At 41.9% G+C, this 14,626-nt stretch overlaps 2 protein-coding genes across 3 annotated transcripts in view; both read left to right on the forward strand.

The window, feature by feature from the left end:
• The window catches only part of NFATC4 (nuclear factor of activated T cells 4), a 30,897-nt gene extending 23,927 nt beyond the window's left edge, over positions 1–6,970 (forward strand). Inside the window, exons 6-10 of one of the 2 annotated variants that reach the window (XM_089479827.1) lie at positions 3,315–3,455; positions 4,510–4,565; positions 5,011–5,137; positions 5,250–5,777; positions 6,770–6,970. In XM_089479827.1, the coding sequence (XP_089335953.1) occupies positions 3,315–3,455; positions 4,510–4,565; positions 5,011–5,137; positions 5,250–5,777; positions 6,770–6,837 (920 nt within the window). In that variant the 3' untranslated portion in view covers positions 6,838–6,970. The remainder of the gene's footprint in view (positions 1–3,314; positions 3,456–4,509; positions 4,566–5,010; positions 5,138–5,249; positions 5,778–6,769) is intronic. The other variant, XM_089479826.1, reaches the window with a different exon arrangement.
• Positions 6,971–12,896: 5,926 nt separating this feature from the next.
• The window catches only part of RIPK3 (receptor interacting serine/threonine kinase 3), a 32,494-nt gene continuing 30,764 nt past the window's right edge, over positions 12,897–14,626 (forward strand). The window contains exon 1 of the mRNA XM_089480841.1: positions 12,897–13,010. The gene's annotated coding sequence lies outside the window, so the exon portion shown is untranslated. The remainder of the gene's footprint in view (positions 13,011–14,626) is intronic.

A 14,626-nucleotide genomic window follows, 5' to 3' on the forward strand; every position in this document is an offset into this window, starting at 1 on the left:
CTGCTACTTTACAAAGCTACAAATAATAGTAATAAGAATAAAATTTATTTATATCCCGCCCCCTCTGCACCCAGACAATCGGGGCAACTTACAGGATTAAGAGTTATACATATATCTCCCAACCTTCCCTTCCTTAAAATAGAATTAAATGCTTTACAATTAAAACATGTTAAAAAGTTCAATAACAGTTTAAGAAAAAAAACCCAAGCAAACAAACAACAATGGACAGGCAAACAGCAACAGGATCAGTCCATTACGTTCTCTCTTTGGTGACCGGGCATCTATTCAGGAAAGGCCTGCCTGAAGAAATCCATCTTAACAGCTTTTTAAAAGTTGTCTAAGGTGTGGTACAAGCTGCCAAAATGCAGCGTACCGGTGCCAGTTCTAGGGTTAGGGACCGTGCAGCAATCGCATGGTACCTAACCCTAGAATGTGACCGCACCATCTTCATAATGGCCTCCTGTCCACACTGGGGCTGCCACGATGCCGGCAGTGCCACACAGCAACTATACGTCGCGCACAGGAAGTGGCATCATAAGGGTGCCACTTCCTGATTACGGCGCCGCAAAGAAGGAGCTGCTCTAGACAGGTCCTTTTTGGCACATTCATATTGTTCCTGCAGCAACCAAACGGCTGCATGAACAATGCCGAGGAGAAAGGGGCCGGGTGGCCCCTTTCTCCCATGGCTATGGCTCCTGGGGTGTCTGGGGGCATGAAGCCCGAAGGACACCCCTTTTCTGCATTTTGCCGCTTCTCTGTGGTCCCAAAAAACTCTGGATTGGGGCCGCAGGGCTGCCAGTGAGGCTGCCCTGCTCCCAATCCAGCGTGGAAATGGGCGGATGCAGGCTGCCTCTGAAGGGGCAGTCTGTACTGCGCCTGAGGTAGGTTATATGACGGATCTCATCCGGCAGGCCATTTCATAGTCTAGGAGCGATACAGCATCCAAATCCCTGGATGCTGTAGGATGGAGTCATGGCAGTGAAAGTGGTGTCAAACTTCATTGTTTCTACAGTGTATATGCACTTTCATGGTGTGCAATTTGTTCAGGTATGTGTATTTAGGCTTGGTTTCAACAGTGGATGAGGGTTCATAGTATCATAGGAAAGATAGGTTTTGAAGGAAAAAGTGGAAGGGGGCACCATGAACGAAGCTTTGTGAAAGACATTGCTCACATACCATGCAGCCAGTGATCACACTGGACCCAATTCCTCGTCCGACATACTGCTAGCCTGCCAAATCCATAATGCTTGCAAAGAATCACTTTTTTTGGGCCACGGTTACCAGACTGCTCCAGTTAGACCTGTGATGTACTGTAGTTAAAAAAGGAAGAACAAAAAACTTTGGATCTTGCAAAGGGCAACTGTTGGGATATAATTTGAATGAATAAACTAATTTTCCAAAGACCTCAGCAAAACAAAATGTTGTTGTGCTCAACCATTGGGCACTATAGGGCAATTTTCACAGGTGCTAGATCTGAGAATTGTGAAAGTTGCAAGGAAAGATGTTCTTGTCTCTAGTATGGAAATGAGATTTAACAACCAGTACAGTCAACTTTAAAAAATACTAGGAATTGAGGGATTGAGAGAGCTAACACTATTATTTGCTAGAAATTATGGGGTCCAGGTTTCCCTTATTTTAAGGGATGTCTCTTATTTGAGAGTGAGAAAGAGGGCTGGAATATAACAGTTAAAAACAAAATCAAATCAAAAACCTGTTTTTGGTTAAACCAGTTTTTTCTTTTTGCAGTAACGTGTGGGACCACACTAATATATGACTAAATCAGAAAATTAAGTAGCAAAATTCAGTTCAGATGTTATGGCCACTAGTTTAAATAATAACTGTTCTTTTAAAAATGCTCTTTTAAAGCACATTGTTTTGGTTGAACTTATGCTCATTAGCTCATTAGGATTTGTTTCTGAATGGTATTTCTTGCACTAAAAAAATTAAAGTGATTAAAAAGAAGCAACTGACACCAGATACTGGTCTCACAATGAACAACTGCCAATAAACTGTTAAGGTTAAAATGTTTAAATTCAAACAGTCATTGTTGTCGAAGTAGGAAGGTTGGAAAATAGTAAAAATAGCCAAACTTTGAAATAAAATAAATTTTAAAAAGCCCTTGAGTGTCACTTAGTTTAAACCAACTTGGTTTAATCTAGCCAACTATAGTCAGAAAGCTAGTCTCTTTGCAGGCCTGGGAGGTATCCTAAGGGTTGTGAAGGTTCAAAAGCTAAGCAAGATTTCCTTCCTCTAAATTAAAAAGTCCCATATTTAGGGATACAGTCCCCCTCATGAAGACTGAAATGTTGGAAAGCTTTTCCTTTTATGAAGATTTAACAAGATTCCTCCCAACCCCTGCAAACCCCACTGTATTTTGGGGTGTGGTCTTTCACAAAGACAGAAAAGTGTGCCTCACGTAATTTTTGAATATACAGCCCTCCACATTTGTGGCTTTGACATTTTCAGATTTGATTATTCACCAATTTGATTAATGTTTCCTCTAGAAATCTCTAGGTCTTCCAGCACAACTGTATGGCCAACTTTCAACAGAAGTTGTGCTGGAGGATCTATGAGAGATTCCTACAGAGAATACTTCTCTATGCATCTGTTGGTCCTCCAGCACATTTCTCTAGCTAACTTCTGGTGGATGTTGAGCAGAGAGTTGTACTAGAGGACCTAAAGGTTCCTAGAGTAGTGTTCTCTCAGGTTAAAAGAAACAGTGTTTCTTGTTTTTTATTTGCTGTTTTCCCATTTTCATGGGAGTTCTGCATCCCTAACCCCAGCGAATGTGGCAGGCTCACTGAAAGCAATATCTTAACTTTTACAGCAACACACATGGCTAATTTAATTCAAAGTCAATACTTCCATCTGATACTGAAGAACACAGATTTGCTGCTTCCCTACTGTCAACCCTGCATGTAGTACTACTACTAGTAGCAATAATAATAATAATAATAATAATAATAATAATAATTATTATTATTATTATTATTTCTTATGCACCTCTCTCCATGGATCAAGGTCAAGAGCATCAATAATTAACAAACAAACAATATCAGTTAAAACACAAATCAATTTAAAAGGACAAATAGGATGTACATGCATTAAAGAAATCCACATCTAAAATTCATCATTTAAAATTCACAGTTTAAAAATCACCTGGATAAGCTCTTTCATCATGACTTTTGACTGTCTCTTATTGCTTCTTTGGAAACCTGACAACTCTACTTCAGGCAGCATAATGTTTTGGGTCTTCCTGAGACAAGGTGCTCCCTTTGTCCTCACCTGCTGCCTCCTCTGCTTTTTCCTTATAGCCCAGCGCTCAGCTCAAGAGCTCCCTCAAGTGGAAAACTACAACCTTAGTGCCTGCACTGTCCACGGTGGGGAGGAGATGGTGGTCACCGGTGCAAATTTCCTGCCTGAATCCAAGGTTGTCTTCATTGAACGAGGCCCCGGTAAGCAATGTATAATTATAATTTACCCTTCCGACTTGCCTTTGGCTCACTTTGGAACCTTGATTGCTTTGAAACTGTAGGTATGTGGCCTGCTGGTAGCTGTTAGGAATATTCACTGTTCATTTCCCAGTTGAGAAATGGTTTCCCTGACACTCTGGAAACCCAACTGGGAAGAATAACACAGATAGGAGAATTTTGCAAAAGGTTTTTTTTTTTTTTTTTGCTTAATATTTACAAATCCTTAACTGTTTCAGGAAATGGTTTGGTATGAAAAAATATACTGTATTTTCTGGCGTATAAGACTACTTTTTAACCCACGAAAAATTTCTCAAAAGTCAGGGGTTATCTTATACGCCGGCTTTCGTCTTATAGGGCGGGTGCTGGAATGACTGAGCCAGATTGGAGCATCTGCGGGCTTTGTATACAATCCAATCCAAGCAGGCTTTGTATACAATAGGTTTTCCTGCTAAGTACCTGCATGTCATAAGCATTTGAATTAAAATTACCATATTGAAATTAAATCTGATGTTTTTTTATTTGGTGTGCGTTGGAAACTTTACCTGGAAAAGTTGGGGGGAGTCTTATATGCCAGAAAATACAGTATGTACTTTGCCCCCAAACTGTGGGTCTTCCCACAAGAGACACAACAACAAGAACGAGCATACACAAAAATCCTTTTTCCGAAAAAAGTGTGGGGTGGTGGGGGGGGACAAAAATGCAAAAGATTGATGAAAAATGTGCAAAAATGCTTGTAATCTTGCTTGGGGGAAAATGTTTTTCATTTCACATGCCAGAACAAAACAAGGAAAACCTATACATTCCTGATCTCCAGCAGTTGTAAGCTTCCCGCAGTAGTCTCTTTGTACTAAATACAAGAGCGTGTTTCAGGTTTTCAAATACTTTCCTGGTAGGTAGAAGCATGTATAGAAGATGGAGATCTATGTACTAAGTTGATCTAAGCCTTTTCCCATCTCAACATTGCTGTCTGAGGTCTCATTTCTAGCCCCTTCCCATCTATGGCAGTGAACCAGTCATTTTTGTTTGCTTGTTTTAGATGGAAAACTCCAATGGGAAGAGGAGGCAAATGTGAATCGGTTGAAAAGTACAGAGGTGAGAATTCTGGACTGGGGCATTTCCATGAAAGCAAGATGCTGACAGGAAAACTATGGTCGAGATTTACCTATTAGGAATGTGATTGAGAGGCTTTCAGTGTGGAGTATTGAATGGAGAAAAGGGAATGCCTTTTAGTTAAGGGGGATGATGGAAAGAGAGTGGTGATTGGTGATTTCCGTGTTAGTGAGACGTGAATCTATTCCTGGGTTAAGTCAAACTTTAAAAGAGCAATCCAAGGTTTTGGAACATATCTTCGACATAGGAAATATATTAATAAGGTGGTTAATCTGCTCTGGTTTCCAGCTTGAACTTTTGTGATAATAGGCTGTCCCATTACCTGGGCAACACAGCTGAGGAGTATACATAGTCTCTTCTCCAGATAAACAAAAGGTTAATGTGATGATTTTCAGTTATTCTTTTTCAACCTCCTCTGCTCCCATAGGCCTCTCTGACCCTCACAGTCCCGGAATACAACAACAAGCGAGTGTCACGACCTGTTCAGGCGTATTTTTACGTTTCCAATGGACGCCGGAAAAGGAGCCCAGCTCAGGCATTCAAATACTTACCTGGTAAGTGGATGCACATATGGAAGATAAAGGAGAATGCAGAGTGTGGTGAGGATCAGGTGTCCCATTGCTGTTTTCACCTTTCATACCCCACTCTTTTCTCTCTCTTCTCCAGTGATCTTCAAAGAAGAACCTCTGCAAGACTCCGCACACCGTAGTTTCTCCCATGTCTCTCCAAGCGCTCATTTCCCACCACAGTCAGGCCAGGGACCTATGGATTTTGCCCCCTCTGGGCCACCCTTCCCTTATGGCCCTGACCATTCTCCACCCTGTTCTCCTTATGGTTCTGAGTGGAGTTCATGCTCATTCCCAGCACCACCTCGCTACAGCCCTACCTTCCGTTTCCCCGCCAATGAGGCCTACAGGGGGCCTAATCTTTCTGTTCCCCTCCTCGCTCCACCAAGCCTGCCCCACTTCCATGCTCTGGATTGCCGCCCACCTCACTTCCAGCCCCCCAGCTCACAGCTTGCCCCTCAACCACCAGGGCAGGCAGAAACATGTGGCAGGGAGAGGACTTCAGAATGGACAGATCCAGAACCAAGGTCTGAGGAACATGGCACCAAGGAGAAGTCAGGGTTTGGCGGTGGTTTCCAGAATAATTTGCCCATCCATGGGATCACGCTGGAGGAAGGTAAAGCTAGGAGTGTGAAGATTTCTAAACCCCCTTCCCTACAAGTTTCATTTTGAGGGAGGAAGAAATTGCCACCAATACCCTTCCAGTTTCCCAAATTTGACTTGAGATAGAGTTTTTAGACTTGTATTTTAACATTGGGAGAGGACATAGAGGTACTGGAGGTCATACTTTGCCTAGCCCATCATGGGTGGCGAGGGTCAAGTGAGAGTTGATAGATTTCCAGAGTATTGTATTCAGTGCCCTTAATTTTTATGCCTTTGATCTTAGTATTCACTTTTATATTTTGTAGTAATATTTCAAATGCTATTATGAAAAGTAATGGTGACAATGGGCACCCTTGTCTCGTTCCTTTATTAATATCTATTTTTTAAATCTTTGAATAATTAATAAGTATCTGAGCGGTTTGATTTGTGTAAATTGTTTTGACCCATTCTACAGATTTTTCACCCATCTCCATTTTTTCTAAGATTTTAAATATTAAATTCCAGTTTACAGTATCGAAAGCTTTTTCAATATATAAAAAAAACAAAGCTAGTTTCTTTTCATTGTGCTGTTTGTGATAGTCAATTAGATTCAGAATGTTCCTGATGTTGTCTTTCAGTTGTCTTTTCAGGATAAACCCCTTTTGGTCTTTATGGATAATGGAGATTAGTATATTCTTTAGTCTTTTTGCTAAGATGATGGCAAACAATTTGTAGTCATAATTAACTTGTTATATGTAACTAATTCCTTCCAAGTTCTGAGACTGCCAGACATCAAGTGCTCCCTGAGTTATATGCCTTCAGCAATATTACTAGTAGGAAAATCTTGCAATTCCAAGTGTTGGGGCAAAGGCTTTATAATTATGAACTCCTTATCTAAAACCACCTAGCAAGTTCAGATCTCAGGTGCAGTTTGAGTCCAAAACTTTGAGCCCTGAGTGGCCACACTTTGCACCAACATAATGAGATTTCTTTCAGAATCTCCGTCTCATGGCTGGTTGCCTTGCTTTTTCTTCACAGTAACCGAGATCATCGGCAGGGACTTGAGCGACTTCCCCGAGCCGCCCTGTGAAGGAGGCCGGAGTTGAAAAACCACTGCATCCCAGGACTCTCATATCTTCAAATGAATTGGAAGCTTGTCTTGCCAGAGGAAAGTCAGCGACATCGAGAGATTACCCTAAACAACTATCATGCTGGTTTATGGGGACCCTGATATTTATACATGAGTTTTCTACTTATTCTTTCATGTGTTCTTCTTTTTTGTTTCTGCTGGTGCTTTCATAAAATGTAGCATATCTCAGAATAACCAGGATGGATAAAAGCAGGGGCTCCCTTTGCCAAATCTTCTGTCCTCCATCAACAGAGCTCTTAAGAGCCACCATTGTTCTGTTCCATATTTTTCACCCGTTGTCACTCTACAGCATCTGAGCATCAAGAGAGATGCTGGTTTCTGGACCAAAAGTGGGTTTGCACAACTGACTCTTATGGTACCTGAGTCTTTATTCCAACCCCTTCAGTCATCATCCCCTTTAAATCCTTCTATATCATATGACAGTGGATTCAAGTGCTAACCATTCCCAGCATGGTTGCCTGAGTAAAACCTTCCATCCACAGGATTGTTGCATCTATCTGTATAACTATCGGGCCTTTTCTCTGCTACTCCCTTTTTCTATCCTTTCCCACACATTATCACCATGCCATCCACTGTGTCCTTCCATCCAAACCACCTTTCATTTTTATTTGGCCTTTTCTGTAATATTGAGGGTTTCATCTTCCACTATCATAGCTTGGCAAGTTCTTCTTGGTGGTGTAAGCCATTGTGCCTAAAAGCTGTGTTTCAAATGGTGGGGCCCTTGGGGTCTTTGCAATGTTGGCTCCTTGATAAGAATGTTGAGAATATTTGCAAAATTTCTAGCCCCCAGTGACAAAAAGTGTGTTGACACATTGAGAAGCTCTGCTGAGAAAATGATCAACTATCATAAGTTTTATTCTGCACAAAATTAATGTTGGGGTTTTTTGTACAGAAAATAGCTTTTCTGCTTAAAAAAAGGTGAATTTTTCCCAGAATATGATCATAACTATAGCATTTTCTGCACGGACAATTCTGTTTCATGCACAGGGATGTTATTTTCTGTGCAAGAATCCCATGTGCTAAATTTGCACAGAACAAGTTCCAAACTGTAAATGGTTTTCAAAAACTTCAGCAGAAAGAATTGCATCCCTACATAGAACAATAATGAGTAGTCATGGCCACCATTGCTGAATATGTTCTCTTGTTTGTGCAGATTATAGGAAATTGCCCTAAATGTAAGTACAAATTTAGCAACTTTTTTTTAAAAAAAGAAAAAGGTTTACAAGATTACTCTGACAGCTGAGTTTCTTCTAGTTTTTAAAAACAGAAACTAGCCACCAATGCAAGTAGAAAGCACAGCTCCTAGTACACATGTTGAAAATATTGATATGTCTCTGAAGGTCTGTCACTTTTCTGATAGCTTGTATATGGTTTCTGGAGGATTTGGACAGTACTTTCTACCTGCTTCAGCAGCCCATTTCTGTAAAAGATAATACCTCAAAGATGTGTGATTTCATCTGTGCACATGGTCCCTCCAACCATGTACATTGCAACCGTTCCCACTGTGATCATGTGTTAGTGGTTGCTGTGGCCAGTGAGTCACCATAGCCAGATTTCTGTTGGAAGCCTCTCCATGCTTAGCTAGGATGGTCCTCAGATGGCAGACATGCAGTCTATCAGTGTATCCCTGCACTAGTCAAAAATCTTGCCAGCCTTGCCAGCTTGGCAGAATCTGGAATAGTTTGTGCTCCACTAGCATAACCTTTGAGAATCCAGGGTCACCACACCACATTAGGTTAACACCTTGTGAAGGTAAATACAAGCTGAGTCTCCCGCATCCAGAATTCCAAAATCTGAAATCCCCCCCAAACCAAAACTTCTTAATTGGTGGCTGAGGTAGTGACACCTTTGCCTTTTGATTGTTCAGTGTACACAAGCTTTGTTTCATGCACAAAATTATTCAAAATACTTTTTAAAAATTACCTTCATGCTATGTGGATAAGGTGTACTGGAAACATACATGAATTTTGCATTCAGACTTGGGTCCCATCTCCAAGATATCTCATTATGTACGTATATGCAAATACAGGTACTCCAAAATCCAACCCATCCACTCCCATCCAAAATACGTCTGGTCTCACACATTTCAGATGAAGAAAACTCAGCCTGTAGTAATAACCATAAAATTGAAAGAGAAATTCAGTGTGTGGGCCACTGGGCCATCTTTTCGGCAACCTGAGAGGTGCACATAGCAAAGTTGCTCCTAATCGATTCATGCATGAACTCGAGAGAAGCAAATCAGGTGAGTTGCTTTGGGATTGTGTCTCCATGCCCGCAGGACAAAGAATTTGATCTGATTTTTAGTCCAAATTTTAAGGGCACTGTCCCAGGTACTGAAGCTTTTGAGGTGGTTTGGTTCAGCCCCTTGGACAGTGCTTTGAAATTTACAATAGACTGGAAGAACCCTTTAATTCTTCTTGCATTTCTCTTTTCCCACATTAAGTGACTTATGTTGACGAAGCATACACACTGGAACACATCTTGGCATCTTTTTCTTGCTTGTGTTCCTTGGCTGATACCTTGAAACTGCTAGGTAGCGATTCTGTTTGGAAATGATTGCTTAAACCTCTGTTTTTCACTTCATACAGCACTTTCACCCTGACAGATCCCTTCTACTGTGCCATCTTTTGTGGTGCATTGATCCTTCTGAAAAACAATTGCAGTTAGTCTCCTGTCCTCATCCTTGCCAGTCTCACTGTTCCAGATGTGCTTGAGTCGCCTTGACATGAGGGTGTTCTTTCTAAGATAATCTGTTGGTCAGTAAAAGAAAGATTTGACACCAGAAGGAAAGGAACTGGACCAACATTTTTGGCTTTTTGTTTAGGCATACAAGCATGTAAGTGGGTGGAATTTTATCACCATCTGGTAGCACAAAACTGTTACAGTCAGCCCTCCATATCTATAAAAATATTTATATAAATTCCAAAAAAGCAAACCTTGATTTTGTCATTTTACATAAGGGACACCAATTTATTATGCCATTGTATTTAATGGGATTGAGCATCCATGGATTTTGGTATCCACAGGGGTCCTAAAACCAACCCCCAGTGGCTACCAAGACTTACTTTTTTTTTTTTTTTTTAGTACAACTTAACCTGTGTTCCCCCCAGGTTTGCTGCATCCTGCTTACAAGATGCAGGATCAAACCCCCAAATCAGGTCTGGGCTGTCTTCACGATGTCTGCACCTAATTTGGGGCCTCCTCCCCATAAGCCATATTTTAATAACTCCCCCTTTGCTGAAGGTTTTCAGAGGAGTTTCAGCAACAATGGGTGGCTGCCTCTCTACTTGTGGTCCTTGTTCATCACCTGGTGCTGCTATTGTGGGTGCGAGTCACTCTGAGGTCAGAACAAGGTGCCCAGTGCCAATACCATGGTTAGGTGCCTTGTTTTGACCTCAGCGGTGGCACCAGGTGCTGAATGGGGACCATGTGTGGGAAGGCAACTAACACTGTTGTTGGGGGAAGAGACCACAATACTCCAGGAATATAGTATTCTGGCAAACACCATGTCAGTGGAGTGTGTAATCCTCTGCATCTTTGGGCAAACTTTAAAGGAGCTATCCAAATGCTGACCCTATTCCCCAGAATAGCTTTTGAGCACCTCACTTTCAAGTTCAGACTAAAAGCTGGAGCAGATTCACCACCTCATTGACATACGGACCTCCAATCACCACCATATTTCTGGTGCCTTGACTGAATGGCTTGAAATATCATTTTCTAACTGTTTATGGCTGCATCTTTTCACACTACACTGTAATGGCACTATGATTCCTCTCTAATTCCCATGGCAATTATGGAATCCTGGGATTAGCAGTTTAAGAAGGGGCATTTAGAATTCACACCCAGAGAGCTTTAGCCTGTTGTTTTTGTTGTGTACTTCCAAGTCATTTCCAGCTTATGACAATTTATGATAGGTGACCCTATCACAGGGTTTTCTTGGCAACTTTCCTCAGAGGGAGTTTGCCATTGCCATCCTCTGAGGCTGAGAGATTCCAAGGTTTCCATAGCCAAATGGAGATTGGAACCCTGCTCTCCAAAGTCATGCTCAAACTAGTACACCATGCTGGCTCTTAGCCCCTTACCATACTACAAGCCTCAAGATTCCCCAGGATGCAGCAAGAATGGTAAAAAGTGGGATCAAAGTGCTATTAACTGTATAGTGTGAATGGTTTCAGAATTCCAGGGCAGGGTGGAAGATTGATTCACCCTCTGGATTTATCTTGGAGAAGAGGAATTGTTGGAAATCAACACTTGTTTTGCGCCTCATAGCTAAAGCTGCAAAATCACCATCAAATCAAAAGAAAATGTGGAGTCTCCTTTTGGGGAGGCTGGATGGCCATGAGTCAGGAGTGCCTTGAATGTGGGTTCCTGCATAGCAGGGGTTGGACTGGGCGGCCTTTGGGGTCTCTTCCAACCCTATGATTCTACCTGAACTAAAGATATTAATCTTGCTTGCTCTTTTTAAATGAACATCTTGGGATGAGGCTGGCAAAGATGAGGGAACCCTAAAGAAGGGAATGAAATGTGCCACGCTATGGAAGAAGGTGCTTTGAAGTTGGGGAATGCACCTCCCAGGATCTTGGCCCTTGGAATGGTGATAGGAACAGAGCTTAGAGAGAGAAAAACCCTTCAGAACTTGGAAAGTTACCTTTGAAAAGTACCTAATTCTCATTATACGTTGCAATAATTAATAATAACTTCATTGCTTGTGGCAGTGTTGAAGAAGTAACCTGTTGTGTTACTTTGTACTGCTTGTTACTTTTCTGTTACTTTTGAAAATAACTACTAGTTGACTCATGTGGCAGGGCAGGGGCCATAGCTGGAGAAAGCTACTACAACAGGATCGGCAATAAAATGACGTAAACCATGAAAAATTCTAAAATGCCCTTTAAAAGGAGCATTGGAAAGTAACTAGAAACCATTACACCAATAAGGCAACTTTGCTTGCATTCCTTGCTTTATTTTTGACATGACTTTTAGACCCTTATACATACATTCCAGGTAATAACTTGGTACAGGGAATTATATTACCATTACTTTTGAAACGTAACTTCAGCACAAAGGTGACAATGTTAGTTGTCAATCAGTGCTTCCAAGGTCTGTAGGGGACAAAGAAGAATCCCCTTTGAACTATAACTCCCATTATCCCCCAGCCTCACTGACACAGCTGGCTGAGGCCTTCTGGGAGTTGTAGTCCAAAACCAGGATTTTTTCCAAGCTCTGGACTGAAGCCGTAGGGCTGGGAAACTGGGTTATCAAAACGCTCCAAAATGTTTTCTTGAAGGGAGGGATGGTTGGTGTTTTATATATACAGTATATATATATATAAAAATGTGTATATGTATATTTTTATATGTATTTGATGGAGTGGTGGGAATGTTCTTTTGTAATTAAATGCATAAAAGGCGTAAAGGAAATGGTGTGTCTTGTGCAACTGTTTGTGTATTTGTGCGTGTGTGTTCATTTTTGGTTGCTGGAGAGAGCTCAAAGAAAGGGAAGTTCAAAAAATGTAGAAAATGTGGAAATCGGCTGGCCATCTCTCTACTGCTTTTGTTTTGAACAGTGCTCCTTTTTTGCAGCCAAAACAACACCATCCCTTTACACAAGGAATTTCCCACCAAGCTTGTGAGGAAACCCCAAGATGAATGCCTATAGAACTGTGACTTACGATTTATTTGAGATATTAGTAGGGACAGGGGATCCTCTTTGTGGAGTGAAGTCCCCAGAATCTTTGGTACAGGCTGGGAGTTTTAGCCCGGTCAAAAGTAGTATTTCCAAGCTCAGCGACAGAGTGTTGCAGAGAAAGTTATGGCTCTCAATCAATCTAATTGAGGATGGGTCACCACAGATTGGAGTTGAAGGCATTTAACTGGCTCAAAGCTTTGTGGAAAGAATATGTGCTCAGCCTTATCTTCTACAACTGGCTGGGAAGGGAGGAAACCATTAAAAAAAATACAAAGAGGTTGTGAAAGAGAAACCAAGCCATGGGAGGAAACTCCTGGCAGTGTTGGAGGGTGTTTCAGCAGGAAGAGAAGCGGAATTTGAGAAAAAGACAGCCATGCTCTCCCAGGCCTGAAGTCAAAACTCTGGTGCCCTGAAAAGAAGACTGTGAGAGAGAGAAAAAGAGAGGTATTGACAGTGTGGTGTAGAACTATGGGGAAAGTGTATGGATGGGTGAGAAGGAGGGAAAGAGTGTTGGCAGCCTTAACTTCATCTATTGGCTTTCTCCCCACATAGCTCAGGCGCATCATAATTGCCATTGGCGCCGGAAATCTCACCACATCAGGGTTTCTGACAGTGGTGGCCCATGTCACTTTGGGAAAGTCATGGGCATCTGCGGTGGCCAGATTTAGAAATCAGAAAGGAAAGAGCGTTTCCAAGATTCGTTGCTCTAGTAGGCCAGGGAATGAAGGAGCCAGCTGCTTTTCCTGCCCCTCTCTTGCCCTGTCTTCTCTTTTCCATCATGATCAGTCGGGGCTCCAAGCAGAGTTTGGGAAGTTACTCTTAGAAGTAATTAATCATTTTTTGCTTGCTTTTCAGGCTATGTGGACATGTTCTGGAAGAGTTTATGCTCGTGAAACATCAGGAATAAACTGTTCCAGAACATGACCACATAGCCCGAAAACCCCACAAAAAACTACGGATGCAAGCTGTGAAAGCCTTCGACTTCAAATTAGTTAATATTAAGGTGCTGCATGAGTATTGCCAGATCTACAGGCCTGGTGCTGATTGTCAGGGCTTGAACACTTTTCAATGGTTCACTGGGTGAAGCTGAGTCCTCTCAAGACAAGGTTCCCACATACACACTTGTGTATGTAAGTGTGTGTGTGTGTGTGTGTGTGTGTTCCTCAGTTCTTAGTGGTGGTGTTTTAATTGAATTTGAGACTCTGTGTAACTTGAATTTTATACTCTGTGTAACTGTGGATGATGCTTAATGATCTCACCCAGACTGTTGTTGTTGTGATGGTGGTGATGGTGTGCCTTCAAGTTGTTTCTGATTTATGGCCACCCTAGGATGAACCTATCACAGGGTTTCTCGACAGAGGTTTTTTTTTCCGTCAGACAGGTTTTGCCATTGCCATCTTCTGTGGCTGAGCAAGTGTGACTTGCCCAAGGGTTACCCAGTGGGTTTCCATGGCTGAGCGAGGATTTGAACCTGCTACCCACAGTCAGTCTGCCGCTCAAACCACTACACCATGGTGGCTCTCTCTGGGGCCCCATCTTATAATATCAACCATATGACATTACCAGGGCATTCCCCCTGTGACATCATAGCAAGCCAGTCCAGATCTTAGGTTTTGATGGGGAATAGTCCTGGCCTGGCAACCCTACAATCTGAGTAACTATTTACTGTTATGTTTGTGTACATATGTGCCTTCAAGTTGCCTGTGAACTAGTTGTACTCTCTGAGCTTGATCTACCTTACAGGACAGTTGTGATGCTGAAGCAAGGATAAGGAAAGCCATGTATAAAATCAATTAATAGAGCAGGTTGAAATAAATTATATCCTGCAGAATTTTTCAATCCAATCTGCTTCTCTCCAGATCTGTTGTGGCCACAGTTCCCCTCATGACAATGAACCTGCTTGGTAGGGATTATGGACGTTGTAGTACAACACATCTGGAACGGTGTGTGTTAAGAATGATTGGTAGACTGCTTCAAAACACTTATATTTAATTCAGTTATCATAGAATCATAGAATTGGAAGAGACCCCAAGAGCCATCCAGTCCAACCCCGACCATGC

The sequence above is a fragment of the Sceloporus occidentalis genome, unplaced genomic scaffold (assembly GCF_023333645.1).
Source record: "Sceloporus occidentalis isolate IW3139 unplaced genomic scaffold, rSceOcc1.0.p SCAF_14, whole genome shotgun sequence".
NCBI classification, from domain to species: domain Eukaryota; kingdom Metazoa; phylum Chordata; class Lepidosauria; order Squamata; family Phrynosomatidae; genus Sceloporus; species Sceloporus occidentalis.